Source organism: Manduca sexta, chromosome 28 (genome assembly GCF_014839805.1).
Source record: "Manduca sexta isolate Smith_Timp_Sample1 chromosome 28, JHU_Msex_v1.0, whole genome shotgun sequence".
Taxonomy (NCBI): Eukaryota; Metazoa; Arthropoda; class Insecta; order Lepidoptera; family Sphingidae; genus Manduca; species Manduca sexta.
Genome location: NC_051142.1, coordinates 10,948,515 through 10,966,578, shown reverse-complemented (window position 1 = coordinate 10,966,578; position 18,064 = coordinate 10,948,515). Strand labels below are relative to the sequence as shown.

General features: G+C 36.9%; 1 protein-coding gene across 1 annotated transcript in view; it reads left to right on the top strand.

Moving 5' to 3' along the window:
- Nucleotides 1-9,030: 9,030 nt before the first annotated feature.
- The window catches only part of LOC119191014, a 125,853-nt gene continuing 116,819 nt past the window's right edge, over nucleotides 9,031-18,064 (top strand). The window contains exon 1 of the mRNA XM_037444742.1: nucleotides 9,031-10,192. Coding sequence (XP_037300639.1) covers nucleotides 9,329-10,192 — 864 coding nt within the window. The 5' untranslated portion in view covers nucleotides 9,031-9,328. The remainder of the gene's footprint in view (nucleotides 10,193-18,064) is intronic.

Sequence of the window (18,064 nt, the reverse complement as noted above, 5' to 3'; positions counted from 1 at the left end):
ACAGTGGAAGTGTTATACCGGAAAAGATCTTTTACGCTGACTTATCCGCGAGGCCCATCTAGTAGGTATATCTATATCTTCTTCTATACTTATACTTATAATAAATCTGTAGAGAGGTCAATTCTGTACACGAAGTATATTTCCAAAATAACTATCAGGGGGTGATTAGGGATCGATACTGATGCCAAAAATGCAATTAGTAAAATTTTTGTCTGTCTGTCTGTATAACCGTTATAGAAACAAAAACTACTCGACGGATTTTAACGAAACTTGGTACAATTATTTGTCATACTCCTGTGCTGGTTATAGTATACTTTTCATCACGCTACAATTAATAGGAGCAGAGCAGTGAAGGGAAATGTTAGGAAAACAGGAGAAGTTACTCCATTTTTTAGCTTCCGTCGCGTGTGCGTGCTATAGGCTATATATCATCACGCTATACCCAATAGGAGCGGAGCAGTAATGGCTAATCTCAGGAACTACTGGTCCAAACTGAAAAATTCTTTTTGCGTTGGGTAGCTCTTTGTTCGTGAAATGCTATAGAGTATATATCATCACGCTATACCCAATAGGAGCGGAGCAGTAATGGCTAATCTCAGGAACTACCGGTCCAAACTGAAAAAATATTTTTGCGTTGGATAGCCCTTTGTTCGTGGAGTGCTATAGGCTATATATCATCACGCTATGACCAATAGGAGCGGAGCAATAAAGAAACATGTTGCAAATACGGGGAAAATTATTAGTTTTGAGAGCTTGCGTTGCCTGCGCTGCGTAAACGGTTAAAGTTATGCAACAATGATGTATGACGGGATCGTTCCTCTTAAAAAGTTCTAAAAAATATATTATAAAACAACGTCCCCCGCTGCATCTGTCTGCCTGAACGTGTTAAACTCAAAAACTACCCAACATATTAAGATGAAATTTGGTATGGAGACAGTTTGAGACCCTGGGAAGAACATAGGCTCCCGGGAAACTATTACTTTTATAACGGAAAACTTTAGCCTGAAAAACTTTATAACGCGGGCGGAGCCGCGGGCAAAAGCTAGTATATATATAAGGTCGCGAACGCACAGACAGGCGGCTTGCTTGGCACCAAGAGGCTAGCGAATCACCTAGCGAGTAGCTTCGTAAAACGAACATTCTCGAACGTTCGCGACCGGCTCCATTTTAGAAGTCCGATATCCACGCGGGCGAAGCTGCGGGCGGAAGCTAGTATATAATAAAATAGATATTTTTTTTACCGAAGCACGTTAGAGACATAGAAGTTTGGAATGTTTTTTTAACCGTCCATGCTCGGTACGCCTAGCTTTCTGGAAATTGAAGTTGTGAATAAAATTATCATCACTAGGGTTTTGCGTTCCATGTAATACACATATTTAGGTAAGTATCTGAGCATTTCATAGGCAATGTTTATGATTTATTTCACAGAATGATGGAAACTAAAGTCAATCTGAGATTTATTTTATCTGCGGACCGGAAAAAAAACTTCTGAAAACTCATCTCCACACGTTTTTTGTAAGTACGTACATATACTTACATCAGCTATATTGTAGATTTATACTATACTCGATTTTCTGCAGATTGAATATTAAAATTTTTATACATTTATTATATAATAAAACAAAACACAAAAAAACACACAACACGCATTCATGCCCTGAGGGGGCATGCAGAGGCCCAATGAGGGGACCCACTTTTCGCCAAGTGTGTGCCGTCTCATAATGTGATAGGGAGTCAGCCTATTGCTATATCGGACACAAATTCCAGACTCCGGGCTGATACTGAGCAGAAAAGCTCAAATATCACTTTGCCCGATGCGATTCGAACCCGGAATTTCAAAGCGCTGTCGTACCGCGTATGCGATACAACGACCCACCGAGGCAGTCATATTATATAATACTATTATATTTTTATTCATGTATTGGGTTTAGCTCTCAGTATCACTTCAATGTATCCCTAATAGTAGCTTCAATTTAAAATCATTGTAATTATTGGAGCTTGGACTTGGAAAATACGTCACAATCAGGGGCGTAGCTGCCGCAGTATCAGCCGTATCAGTAGTGATACGGGGCCCCCGAGCTTTGGGGCCCCTCTTGGCCCATACCTACAATAAACTAAGTTGCAAGCTAACAGACGCCCAAAAGTTCGCACTGACCCGAAGGGCCTCAAAAAAATTTAGACAGAGGGCCCCTCTTTGGTAAGCTACGCTACTGATCACAATATAAGTACTTAAGTAGGTACTTACCTCAATATCAAATCTAAAATATGTTAGTAGGGAATGATAGAGGTATCTTAGGTTTGAGTAGGTGCTATCCATGTCACTGCACTTTGCCGAACGGCGTTAGCGATCCTCCTCTTGCTTCTATTGGTATCATCGCTCACCTTAGACAGCAATATACTCGTTTCATCATTCAATTGCAATAAAAAAAATCTATTTCGTAAGAAAATATTTATGAAATAATAATATAATTTTTTTAACCGTCTTCAAGAAAATAAGGAGGTTCTCAATTCGACTGTATTTTTTTTATGTATGCTACCTCAGAACTTTTGACTGAGTGAACCGATTTTGATGACTCTTTTTTTATTTGAAAGCTGGTGCTTCCCGTGCGGTACGTAGGTTACTCAATGTTTTATTATATGCGAATGTAAGCCCGGTAAGCATGTCTCGGCAATTAGCTTATTAATAGCTTATAGGAATTCTAAATTTCAATATAGCAACTATCGTGTGATTTCAATTGAATTTTGAATTAGTTAATAATTAGTGAAAAATATATAAAAATAAATAAAAGTTAATAAGTTAAAAATTAACTCTACAATAAAATTGAACATATCTAGTGAGACTGAGCACGTCTAATTAAGGTAAACAAGTGTGTTTACCCCTCGATTTCATAAAATAACTTTTAGACCACGAGGTCAACGCTCGCCGCTCCCTGCAAGGGTGACTGAGGTGAACTCTTGACATTATATTAAAAATATTATTTTACGCTTCCCTCGTTCTGTTACAAAACTCATTAAGATAGCTTTTGTTGTATTGAAAAGCCATTAGAATCTTTGTGCTCTTTTTACTTTTCATTCAAACGAGTGCGTAACGCTATTATAATATTACTTTGTCTCCGTAGTTGTTAACAAAGGATGACATTTCATTCGCATTTTTACAATACTTAGGTAAGTAATACATTATTTACAGGCAGGAATTACCTACTAAAATTGCAATACCAAACTTGTTATTTTAAAAGTTATTTCATAAGGTACCTAACGAAAACTTGATGCTATTGTTCATTTCTAAAAAAAATGTTTTATAATCCCTCTGAAGACTTTCACTATTTTTCATATTGAACCCAATATTCTCTTAGGGCGTGTAACTAGAAATGATAAGTTGGTCGTTAACCTTAAGCTTTCAATATTACTTTAACGCGCCTCTGGATTTCAAGGGCCCTCCATTTGTCACGACGGATCTCGGTAGGCATAGAGTAGTTCAGCAGCTTTTACTAGTGAAAATATCTTCTTGTAAACACGAACCTGTCTCCTGCAAATTCTACTTTAGTGGTAAAATTATTGTAACACTTAAATTTCTAATATTATACAGTTCATGGTTATGTTTCTATTATTTTAAATGCTTTCATACACGAAAGCAGAAATTATACAATAAAAAGATTTCACAAATAACAGCTTTATGTTTTGATGTTGTAATTTTCTTTCACACGACTAATATTTCAAGAACAAAATCCAAGTCTTACTACTTGCAATTACATCTATTTCGAACATTTTGCATTGTGTTCTATAGGTAATTTAGATATTTTAATTCTTTTAACTGAGAAGATTGTTTGTCGTAATCGAACGTTCTAGGCTCTGCAGCTATTGTGAGCTGTTAGATATAAGAAATAGAGATGCTATTTCCGAGAATTTTTTCACTAACAAGGCTAAACAGGCTATTATCACACAGTAGTGAGTACCATAACCTACTAATTATACCGGGAACGGACTTTTACATGGGCGGAATTACAAATAGTTTAATAACATTTATATGCCATCGATTTAACCGTCTATTAATTGGCCTCTTCAAACATAAGAAAAAATTGTCATCGGGTAATAATATGAATTTAGACTGAACAATCGAACCTTATGACTTGAAATCTATAGGACTAAGCTGGCATTTTGCCAGTTGTGTGGTTATGCCTTCAGCTGGTTGGTGATCGATTGTCAATGCTAACGTAATTCGGTTGGAAGCAGCCGCTCCGTCATCACACGTCATATAAACGTTAAAGCGATTTGTTACAGTGTGTGTGTTCGGCCCACCATTGAACACCTTCTCATTTGCATATATTCTTATGATTTCACTTTTCTCCCACCATATGTAGCCGATACTGGTTTCTAAAGCGCATTCATTATTGTTCTTTTTTTTAATTAAATAGGTATTTTATGTGACTTCTATCAATTCATTTAGATAAAGATGTTTGAGGTAAAAATTCTGCAAATGTAAATTCAGTTTCATATAAATTCGTTGTAATTAATTATTACACGTATGTGCTGTGTACGTAATACACATACCATGATTAATTATTTCCTCTTATTTAACACTGGGATTCATGTTGAATAATTAATCTGTGTGGAATGCCCAAAAGTATATTTTATAATAGTGTCATATTAGAGACTCATCTAGAGACTTCTGACAGAAGTTGTTGTTGGAAAAAAATATATATTAAAACGCTTATGCGGAAAAAAACTTTAGCATAAACATGGACTTCCTTTTTACTTTAAGGAGCTATAAAATGCTTAGTTAAGTAATAAACATGGTATGACTGTAAATATTATAACATGTGTAAGCATTTAATTACTTATAACCAATTACTTATATATTACATCGTCGGAAATCTCCGGTGTTCGGTGAGGTGCCGTTTTCTACTTACGCTTAGTACATTACAAAGAAAATTATGCTAAAATATGTTAACACAAAATTTTACCAATTTTTTACTCGAACAGAAGAGAATTGAGCGGCCAGAGATTCTTAGATCTGAGTTCAGTCCATAAAGATTTTAAATTTGAACAGAAGAGAATCGTGTGGCCTGTCACTTAGTGTAGTTTCAATGTTGATAGACCACCACCTATTTATGTCTGATGATATAATGCTACGATTATAAATCTTCATAAATTATATTCTTATGTTATTGCATTTTATAACTTAATTTTATGTTGCTTAGCTGTAGATATTATTAGTCATTAATTAATTATTGACAAGCAGTCAAAATTTCAGACAAAATACTATGACTTTCAAACAAATTATGATCACAACAGGATATTGTTCCTAGAAACGGCATGAGTTTTAAACTGAGGTACTTACTTATATCAAATACGATTACTAAATACTTGGAAGCGTGATGTTACAGTAAATTGAGATGGTTATAACATTTTGCAATAGTAAAGAAACAAATTCACCAGTGTGTTTTTCATTAGTAATGCCTATTTTTAAATTATTATTTAAACTTAGGTACGTTTGAAAATCAGCTTTTATAAAAAAAAGGGTTTATTTCCTATTTAGACAACTTTATCACACTCGACAGTCAATGGAGAAAAAATATTGAGCAATAGAATTTTAATCTTAAAGCAGTTTCCTTCGTATTTTTGTATTTTGTTAACAATCGTCAACAAAATACAAAAATACGAAGTCGGTCCTTATTTACCAATGATATTCATTGGTAAATAAGGACCGACATAGAGTATAATATAACCCTTCGCTTGACCAGAGTCAATCTAGATAATAAGTAAATTTGCCACTTCGTCTTCATTAAATACGCGAAGCCTTGATGCGACGTTACAGTATGTATATGAGTATATAGTATGTGACATGTATGTGTTACAAGTTTCTTTTAACATATTTTCTAATGTCTTTCCTTATTTTCCAAGTTGACAGTAATCGTAAAAGATATTATCTTAACGGGCAAGTTACTTTCTATGTTTAACAATACAGTGTTTAGCATGTTGGCCGCTATCACATTTTTGTGTGTTGATTTTATAACTATAATTGTTTAAACTTGATTTTATGATTTCTTATGTTTTGTTTTCGTACGATTAGATGAAAAGTAGTAACTTATAATGTAATCGTATTACACATTAAATACTTACTCTTGCATATTACTTCAAAATTTTTGTATTTACGATGTTAATAATTATTAGCCTATGCCTCGAGTACAAATGGTTTTTTTTTATAGTGATGTTAATATTATAAACACTTATCGAATAGAGATGTGGTACTGTCGATAGTCCATAACATGAAAGTAAACATCGTTAGGAAATAAGCGTAGATACCTCAGAATTTTCTATAAAAAATTCAAGAGCGTGTAAAGTCTACGATTAAAACAAAATCTATGGTGGACGAGAGGATTCAACTCTTTCAGTAGTTTTTCAGTAGTTTCTTTCAGTACTAGAGCTTCTACTTGGCCTATAAAATTCTTACTTTCATTTAGATATCTTAATATTAAATCAAATTATACTCCTACACTATAAGTAATTTATATTCAAGTTTTGTGTAAATAAATTCAAAGATGTTTAACAATATAAACAATTATGGCAATATTACTTCCGTTTATTATGAATTATAAGATTAGCGCAAACTACATTTAGCGCACAACAAGAATTAAATTTGAAGTCCAAAATTATTTTGGTCAGTCGGATATTCTTGTTACGTATCGCGTAGCACGAGTGCAAGCAAATTGCCTTAATTGACAATTTAGTTTACTCGGATCGTGAAAGTAAAAACTTGTTATGAAAATATTTCACTAGTCAACATTCTTACACCGGTTGGACATTAAATTATTTAATTGAAAACAATTTTTAAAGGTTTATTGACAATAGATCTACCTAAGTTAAAAAGTTATTAACCTAGTTTAATTATGAGAATTCGAGTACATATGTAAAGTTTTAGATATTTGCTTTAATTATATCTATCTACCGAAGTAAATACATGGAACGATATTCCTAGGAATATTATTTATTTTTATGTAAACTTCTGGTCCACTAAACTACTGAGTACTTATAACTTTGAAGATGCAAGTACCTAGTACTTAACTATTCAAACAGAACAAAGCTTTAATGATTATAAATCATCAATTAGACAAAAAAAAATCAACTTTCAACTTACAACAATGAAAATTTAGTTATTGGCTTAATACTCAAGCTGCTGTCGCTTCATAGTTAAAAAGAATTAAAAGTAGGGAAGCATAAATACACAAGCGTGTGCTATTTGTGTCGCGGACGCGCGTGCGCGGCAAGTCGCCGGCAAGCCGTGCGCCGCGTCGCGCCGCGCCCGCCGCCGCGCGCTTCAAACACGATCGCGCCACGCAGATAAGACCGCCGGCTCGACTCTACAACTGCCTAAGGTTATCACTATTCTCGCGGAATTTACAATGAATAATCTCTTTTGTTTTATGGCAACTACAATTATTTATATTTTTGATAAAGTTATTCTTGACTGAAAGCTTTATGTCACTGGGCAGTTCATTCATACTATCATGTGGCAATTATTTCTACAAATTTCTAATCAAGTAATTAATATACTTTAATTAACGGTAGAGTTACGGTATGAATGCATTTGTATGCACAGTTTGTATAACTTATTACAACATGAACGAATCTCTGTTTTACCAAAAACGACGCAGAGTGATGTCTCGTGTTACGTTTTATATTATTATGATTAAATCCACAAACAAACCCAGGTATTTTCCTTCTTCCCACTTTGATTCTTTTAAGGCCACATGACTTCGGAAAAAAATCCCAAACTATTACTTAAATCTCATTTTGAAAATTATTTAATTATCAACATTATTATGATATGCTATAAAATGATTTCTTTGATCGCGACAAAACATACTTTAACGTAAGTCGGAACCGCGGCCACACAGCGTATAGTTGTACCTCTGCGTAGAGTTATAAGTTTTCATTTACTAACACTATTTTAAAGCTACGATGATTATTAACCCTTAAATGGATCACTAAAGAGCGTCGCCAGCCGATGGCCCAGGGGTGGGGGAATTGATATGGAGAATGAGAAAATTATGAACAATTCATGATAAAGTTCAGAGCAAATGTTCCTCCTCCACTCTCTCTCTCCCCCGCTTTAACAATAACATAGAGCTGAGTGTAACTGAGCGTATAGAATATTAAGAATGGAATTGGTGAATGCATTCGAGTTTCGACATACGGGAATGATCGGTCGAGCAAGTAAAGTCTTAAACTTAGACCTTTGGTTGCTTTAAATTTGGCAACTTTTTTTAATCCTTCCCTGCCCTCCTTGGGATCACTGTTGTCCGAAATAAATGATTTATTATTATTATTATGTTGTAATCTTTTCTGCGGAAAATCATGACAAGAAAACTGGTCCTTTTGGAAGGTTTGCCTGGGAGCATGGATCCAACATGTAGAGACTTCATTTGCAACCAAAACTTATTAACATATAATAATATTATACAGGCATAACGGCCATGCGACATTCGGGCACAGAATAAATTTTATTTCAATGGACTTATAAAAAGTAAGTATCTAAATTTTCAAATTGTTTGAATTTTATAATCTTTGGCAATACTGCCTATCCTTGTCATCGCCCTGCAGCAGCTCTCTGCTTAATATGCATTCCGTCCAAAATAAATAAAATCCAAGGCCGATAATTTTTGTAAGCCATTTATGATAGCAATACGAATGTTTTTACTGTATGTACATACCTATCGGTAAGTATAAAACTATTATTTAAGTAAGTAAATGGAATCCTACTTAAGTTTCTTCATTTTGAAGCCGTAAGCACTTATCCTTAAATTGCATTGGAAAATTGAAAACTTTCCATAATTACAGCCAAATATGTAGTACGTGTAGTACTGGTTGTCACAACGTTTTTCTTTAAGATGTGTATTAAAGGAGTGAAAATGTATAAGGACACAGTCCGGGAGCAACGAGCACGGCGCCAGGAGTTGGGAGGGTGCGGAGGAGGCGCGCGGCGCGGGCGGCGCCGGAGCCCGCGGGCCGTCGCCGCGCCGCAGTCCGCGCGAGGTGTTGCTCACGGTTCGTTGTTCACCGCGAGCCGTATGCCGTACGCCGCATCGTGACACGCGATCGTCGCCTTTGTTTATTGTTTGACGCGCGTCTCATCGTACAGCTGTTCATAGTGGCCGTCAGTTTGCCGCTTTAGTGCCAATATTCTATGTGTTCCCGGTTAACAGTGGTCCTCCACTCTCGAGTGTTGTTTCAGTGCGTGTCCCGTGTGTAGATGGAGCGTGCGGTGAATCCGTGAGATTTTCGGTGAAGTGAGCGCCCCGCTAGGCTAGCGAGGCTGAGCGGCTCGACCATGGCGGCCACGGCCCGCCGTGAGATAGACACTGGCGAAGAAGACATCGCCGCCATCGCCAAACAGATATCAGACCATGCCGAGGCCATTTATCAGACTTGGAAAGCGCGAGGTCTCGCGCCTACAGAGATATTATCGTGCAGGCCCACGCCCGGCCTTAAATTGACGGAGAGTTTACGCACCAAACCGAAGCCAGAACCGAAACCAGACATAAAACAGAGGCCAGAATTTAGACGAGAACATCGCGCGGATGTGGTCCGTGACCAGCGGCCAGAAGTCAGGCGTGAGCAGAGGCATGAGCTCGACGGTGATACGATAGAGTGCACGTTGCCTCCAGACTTGGTCCCGGAACGAAATGGTCCAGGCGGTGGGAGCGCTTGTGCCAGGCGGGCTGATGCAGCTGCAATGCGGTTGGAGGTGGCACGAGAAGAAGAGCGACTTCTGCGGGCGTTACGCACTGGTGGCGTGGTAGCCGAACGTACGCAGGAGCGTCCCGACGTGGTGCCGCCAGTGTCACTCGTAGATTACGCTAAAAGTCGATACCAGGACAGATTAGACACAGGTGCGCGAAAGCCGGCGGCTGGCGCCAGTGGTGAGAGACGCGCGTCTCTCGGCTCGCACGTGACTGAAGCCCGGTCCAAGTTCGAGGCTCGTGCACGCAGGGCGTCAAGCGCCGGCGCCGGTGAACCCGCCTCCGCGTCGGGTGCTGCGCCCGTGCGGCCCTTCCTCACGCGTGGCTCTGTCGCCGAGCGCGTTCTTATGTTTGAACGATGTCCTAGCGAGGCCACCTTGGAACTCGCCAAGAGAAAGTCCCCGGCTGCCACGACGTGGCGGGGACCTCACGATGTCATCAACAGAGCACAGGTATGAATTTGTCTTAATTTGACTGTGTCTTTCAGATAAATTAATGTTAAGTAGGATGTTTCACAGCTATAAACAGTGGTAAGAGCTATGCAAACAATTAACCGTGGAAAGTTTACTGTCGAGTACAAACAGACGTGTTGCACTCACGAGCAGACTTGGCGAGTGCCGACCTGTGGTCTACAGTTTTTATTGTGCACTGTATAGGGTACAGTATAAGTACGATGGAGGTACTAGGTAGGTAGGTGCGTACGTGTTATATTGCCGCTTATAATCCATGATTCAAGTGCGCCGTGACATCAGCACCATGTTTCCACGAACATACTCCCGAAGCACACTATAACTCATTCATTAACCTATGTATATTTTATTTTTAACCTTACTCATTTATACCACAAATTCTTACTTGTACGAGCATTGACGGTTGATAAATGGATGGCTCGAATCGATACTAAACTTAGGCCGGTACATATTAAACATAATACCCTGCAAATATATAGGCACTGCCCAAATGCTCATACTGCAAATGGACTACGGATTTTGTGTTCTCCTAATGGCAGCATTATTCTATTTAGCACGTAGATTTTCTACTCAACGTGGTTTATTGTTCACGATTAACATTCTTTGATGTCGGATGTACCTTGTGATCTTGCTAGAATATCTCATTGCAGTGTATATGGCGAGATATCGCGATAGATCAGTGGTAGAATTAAACGAGTCCATTGAACTAGTGGTCAGTGGCATGGCGGCGCGCGGCGCTATTCAATCATTCGGAGAGCAGTGCATGCTCTATGCTCCGATATAGTAATTGTATAAACATACATGCTGTATTCGATTCGTTGCATTTTTGACAATGTGCCAATAAGTTTGTCGTTGAATTGTGATACGTATTTGCTGTCATCTATGATTATAATATTGCAGTAAAAAATCTCTTAGGTTTGACCTTACTTTGTATGTACGAGTCGAGAGTCGAAACGATTTTTACTAATTCTGAGATATTATTTTATTAAACTACTATTCCACTTACGTCATTATTTCATTGTATTGACTTATTTTTTAGGTCATTCAGTGGTTGTGGTTTTTCTTGTTTATCTGTATTTTGTTTTAATATTCAATTAACAAATTTATTCCTATCTAACGCGGTTACAATGTTGTGGTAAATAAGACCAGCTGATCGTTTCAACATAGCTTACGTGAAGTCGTCTAATGAGATCAAACCAGCATACTGGTTTGAAATAAATCGGCCGTTCGTTGAATTTGTACGAAAAAAATGAAAATACCTATTATCAATCAGTACTTAGAAGAATGTTACAATACTTTATCGTACTTTTTGTGTATGTGAACTTACTTACCCGGACTGCTGCTTCTAACGGGAGCTATCGTATGGACGTCACTGAATCCCGTTTTTAGACGATGACGAAATTGCTCAATTTTACTTTTTATTCGCGCCGACGAAAATGATCGTAGTCGTCGTCGTCATCATCGCGTAGATCACGTTTTGGCATTTTAAAACCTAAAATATATTTTTTTTATAGCAAAGTGACATTCATCACTTTAACTTTGTGTTTTTGAGAATATTATTTTGATTTTCAGAAAACAAAAGTTTGCTCTATCTTTCTGACATCAAAAATAAAGTTTATCATAGTTATACTGTTGGATCTCATTTGTAGGCTTCCAGGAAACTTCAGAACAAATTATTACTGACTAATGATGATTGCATCATTAGCGTTGATGTAGTTTTTCTGCACATAAGTATCATAATTGCAGCTGTTAGGTGCTATGTAGACAAATCGTCTATTTTTAATTGTTAGTGTCACCTCTGTGTTATCGCTTTCGTCATTTTGGAGGCGTATGTTGTCTAATATTGCGTTTCAAATAACGTACAACAGATATGTTTGATGTCCGAATAAAGAAAAATATGTGTAGCGTTATTAAATAAATTATTAGTGATATCGAAATATGTATAAAATATTTTAATCTTGAAGTTACGAAAGCATTCTCTTTGCGTAGTAATCGGTATCCATAATAGTTAAGAAAATAGGTACTATTCGGATAGCAACCGGCTATGGATATTGGATTTTAATTATTAAAGATTTGCTCGAATGTGCGGGCACGAGATTATTGTAAGAAAATTCGCGAGACTGCACAGGAAAAGCTCGCAGCCTCGCCGTGTAAGTTTAAGGGATATTTTAACTTCCACGAATTAGTGAGGAAAGATAGTTTTCATGTTATCAACATTCTTTTCAAAAGTGTGCTAGAGATGTATTTTTTCCTACTTGGTCTAATCTCATTCGAAAATAGAGTCGGGACGGAATACGTTTACAGAACTGATTTACCTTAGTTTTTACCGACGCCCACCATATCTGGTAATATAATTCTAGGAAACCGCGTTAGTAAATTCACGCACGCAAAGTATTACTCCACCTGGGAGTATAACCTAGGACCTGCTAGTCCACAGCCCGTATACGCTGCAACTAGAAGTAAAAAATAAATTACCCATGAACGCTTTTACTAAAATTTCCACGGTCGCCGTTGTGGCAATTTTGTTTTACATTGAAGTAAAGATTACGCAGTAGTTAAGCAAAACTGCCTAATTTATATCGGACGGAAAGAATGTCATTAATTAATATGAGAAATTATACTTATATCTAGTACACAGCTTCAATTTATTTCCATATAGTATCTGTAAGAATTTTATTTTAATTTCCCCATTTTATTGTAAAACAAAGGTCGCGCTACATCCTTTACGCAATCTATTTGCTTCCACTTCCTCCTATTCCTCAGGAAGATCTGTAGGTCACCGAGCTAGCTCTTCCTGGATAGCCCCGGCACACTATTGTTGTAGCATGTAACACGAGTAAACATCGCAACGGTTCGTCAGTTTCGACCTCCATTGTCACCGCCGCGAATAATAGCTTAAATGAGGAGGACACGAAAGTGCACGCATTTGTATTACTGTTACATTCACGCCAGTGGAATCATAAATAGCTATAAGCAGGATACAAACATACGGTATTCGTGTCACGAAGCTAAGCGCAGTGCGTGTAAACATTTCGTTAGTGGACTTAATCTGCAATCGGAAGCGGTTGGACCATTCTAATTTTATGTGTCAATCGGAAATTCGGGCTCCACCTTACGTTATGAATGCTTCTTACATCGTAACGCATGCGTTTCTATACGGCAAGAGATTGTTCACCTCGTCAAACGTATCTACTACTAGCGCTGAAAAAATAGTGTTCCAAATTTAACGTCGACGGAACGACGGGAATGGCTTGGCTGACGCCCAGCGCGCTCGATTACAGCCGAGTAGCCGACACGACGGCCGACCGACATCCGACTGCATTCGAGCCACGCCACGCCGCGCCGCGCTGCCCAAACTTAACGGGTATATTCATAGAGAGCCGCGTCAAACCAACGCGACAGTCCATGTGGGCCGAACAGGAAGACGGTCATGCAAGATCTGTCTCCAAATTACAATCTCAGTTTCCGGCAAAATGTACGGAAGTGATTGTTCAGTCTTTCGCGTTGCGCGTGCGATCGACAGCGATGGCATGTAAAAAATCATTTGAACGAAAGTAATTGGGACGTCGTGATGCAATCGTGTTTCAAGCTCCAAATGCCATTTAAACAAAACAATAATTACTTTATCACGCACACGCTGCGGTACTAGGTCCGATTATAAATGATTCTGGGTTGACATTTTCTTTGATGAAATCCTTGAAAATGTCAGTTGTAAAACTTGTCTCGCTAGCCTAAGGAATAAAGGCGTGAATATAAAGCATTTATGTTAACCCAACTGAAGTTAAATGTGCTAACACTCGACCTATTTAAATTTACTTATTTTATAGCGTCGTGTTGCGGCATCGGCTGTGCGTTTGATATGCTTTATGGAAACATTTATTTTCAAATATTATGAAATTTAACATAATATTCTTTATATTGAATACCAGATTTCATTTCCATTCCATTAGCCGAAAAGTCTGTTTTTAGAAAAACAGACAGTGAATGAATTTTCGTACTAGTATTTTTTATCAAATCCGGCTTTTAGTTCTGAATATTATCATTATTATATCATTCAAACAAATTCTTCATTATTATAATAGCAGAGATGCTTGAGCAACAAAACCTAAGAGCATAAAAACTTAAAAACGTGTTATAATTTAAAAGATGAATTACATTAGATTCGAGGCTTAAGATGTAATCAGGAAAATAATCAGCAATTTATTCCAACATAACGTGTTCAACGTTCTTTAGCTTTATACGCAACGGCGATGACTTCTAATGAACATAGTTAACAAAGAGTTCAAAGCGATAAGAACGAAGTAACAGTTGATTGTATAAAGTTGTGGCAAGGACTAAAAACTAGCGGTCGCACTCGTGAAGCGCGTTAGCGTGCCCACGAGCAATTCTACATCCACTGGACGAATTATATTATGTGTTACTACTTACTAAATTATAATTACAGCGAATTTTGTTACATTTGCATTGGGAGAAAGTAATAGCACTGTCTTAATAAAGAGATAATGATCTTGCCGAGTAACACTTTGTTACGTGTTTCGAGATTTAATGTCGGTTGCCGTAATAGTTCGTGTCGGTAACTATCAAAAAGTTTTTAATAGCCAACTTGCTCGCGATTTCGCTTGATTGATATTGCGGTAGTCTAAGGGCATTGAAAATTGTTCTAATTTGAGTACTTATTGTGATATAATATAGAATCATATATTTAATTCATTAGTAGAACCCAAACTTCGATAACTAACGGCAGTTATCAATAAGCAATCCCGATCACCAATCCGAACAGTTTGCTTGACATGGTCACAGCTGACTTAATGTTATTATTCTCGGGATAGATGCCAAGATCTGTGATCTGGATCGTTAATTGTTATCGGAACTAACGCTATTTTATTCATGCGTGATTTTTTAGATAAAAACACAATTAAACGTGCTAGATTATTCCATTTATTTGTAATTTAAAAAATAAATACATTACAGCGTTGACATATATCTTAAAAACTCACCAGTGCTGCCAATATAACAAAGACTAATTCAAGTTATTCAAGAGCAGTTTGTTTAACCTCTACACCTCCGAATTGTTTCATCCATTAATAGCCGCATAAAGAAAACAACTGACAAAAAACGTAGTATACACATTTTTTATAGTAAGTAATTTGCCATGTTATTATTTTGTTACGAGTGTAGATCACCTTGGCTCACTTCAACATCTCTCATTACCCCGATTTTCCTTACTTTGTTCGCGGTGTTTTTGCGAGATAGTTTCTATGCGTCTCGAATTTTAACTGTTTTTTGCTTATTCCATTTCAGAATTTTTATCATCGTGATTTTTCTATTGTATTGGAGCTTCGCTGCATTACGATTTAATTATTTCACTTATTCTCCATCTTGTAATTTTGGTACACATAAACACAAACAGCTCAAACAGTCTTTTTAACGAAAATCACAATCAACGGGGGTACCGTTTTCAGTGAATGATCTCCGTTGACTTTTTCCAAGTTTGTTTTACATGCTTAGAAATTATTTATTTTGTTTGACGTTTAGTTTCGAGATTTAAACGTAGCTGGAGATTGGGATAGTTGTTGAAAACGGCTGTTACTCGGGCAATGTAAATTGAATTATAACACAATGGACTCTACATGTAAGCGCATCTAAAGCCAATTTTATTATCAAAAGATCTAGATTTCATAATGTAGGTCACATCTTTTGTGTATAAATATGATAATGTTTAATTGGTTTCGGAGCGATTATCGGCTCGTCCAGATTATCTTATCAGGCACATTAGTGATAACACCTACGCTTGGTCAACGACCGGCACGGCGCACGTCTGCTTCCCAGAAAGCATCTTTTGTTTTGTTACGCCTTTGTTTTGACAGTTTGTATACAGTACCTCATCTCCGCAAATACTTAGTTGGCAAAATGTAATTCAAGACGAAATAAGTTGATAGTTTATCCTGCTTTAAAAAAGTGAGTGCGATTGAAGCGTCAAGTGTAAAAAAATTGGATGAGTAAAACTTGGCTTCCGTGAGCTGAAATTTTAATGGTGACGTACAAAATCTATTGCATAGTTCGAAAATTTAAACCTTTTTATACCTACATACGTGACATATTATTATATCGCCTCCTTCGTCTATTGCTAACGTAGTAATGTATATAAAGTGTGGAGCGACAAATTCTGGGTTCGACTTTCATGTCGTGTTCTTGGTGAAGGTTTTCCTAGCACTATTTGCTTAAATTGTCCAGTTAGGATCTCTCCGATTTGTCAACCTATGCATCCACTAGACAACATTCTTAAAGATTTCTATTTAATTCATTGTTACAATATAGTTAATTATTTCAAGTCTCACAGTCGCATGCACATTTAAATCGTTGAAATTAAAATACATAGATAATACATCATGTACTTACCCATGAGTATGTAGCATGAAACATTCTCTTAAAACGGCCACCAAGAGGCCATGAGCTGAGAATGCCAAAAATAGATCGGTCTGAAGAAGCGCTCTTGACCAGGCTGGGCTCTCACTGTAAAATCTGAATATGCCAGCCTAAGTGGCGACGGCGAAATACTTTTTTATTTTCTGTACTTTACTCGAAGTGCTGATATAATGTTTTTCATTATTTATGTCAAAATTCAAAAAATAAGGTCAAATAATTACGATTCACCAAGGCATTTATATCAAACCTTGCTGAGATATATTCTCGTCCCACATCATAATTTCTTCTGTTGTGGTTCTAAATAAGTACTAATCATTCAACAGCCATTACCTTCAAATAAAGTTTGTTAAGCAGTAATCACGTCATTTTAAATAGAATTGTTCGATCTCACATTTTATAATTGTAGATCACATTCTACATCATATAAATACAATCGTATTATGCAACAGGTAGTACTAACTACTCGAAATTACGTAAAGTGCGAACCGCGTTAATCGAAGTATCTACAAATTAACATTTTGTCAATACTGATCGATGAATGAGTAAAGCTTGTACTTTCACTTTCACACGAGGCGCGAGATCGGCAGCCGTCTTGCATAAGTTATTAGCACTGTCACGGCATCGCAAGCTTCGGTTTATTGAAATTGGCAATGGATGATAAAATATTCACATTTGAGAACCGGTTTAATGGCGCGCTTCGTACGCCGTATGAGAATATGGGTTTTGTTTACCTATATTTGTCATTACATGAGTGCAAACAAAATACTTACATCAGTCTATATATTGTTTCAATAAAGAAAATAAAATAAGATGGTGCTTGAAGATGAATAAGCCAGAAGAAATAAAAAGTTGAATGAGTTCTTAACAGTACATTATTTCACAGATAAACGTACCGCAATTGCTGTTCAAAATGTCTATAGTTAAATATAAAAACCACGGAGTTTTATAAAAATTCTTAACATAATTCTACTAAATAAATAAACGCAATATAATTCCAATTACAACTTTAATTTAGAATTACTCATATTACCTAACGCACAACTAATTGAATACATTGTGATGCCAATTGTTTAAACAGCTACAAGCAAATAGTCTTCGCAGCTTAGATCAAACAGTCAATAGTCTACCAAGCGTAACGTTTGTATGGCTCCTGTGACCAATTCAAGGCGTTTCGGCTATTATTCCGAACAAAAATAGCATAGGCCAAGAAAAAAATATGCATTACCACAAAAAACATGTAAGTATTGAGAAGAATTTAACGTTTTTCCGGATATTTACAAATTACAAGGTCCGATGTTTGATTATATGTAAAAAAAAACTTGAAAGAAAAATATATTGCATTTAAAATTGAAATTTAAAGGAATGCTCCGAATCGTACTTTGCTGTATTAGTCGAATTTTAGATTGTTTCAACAATATATTATATACA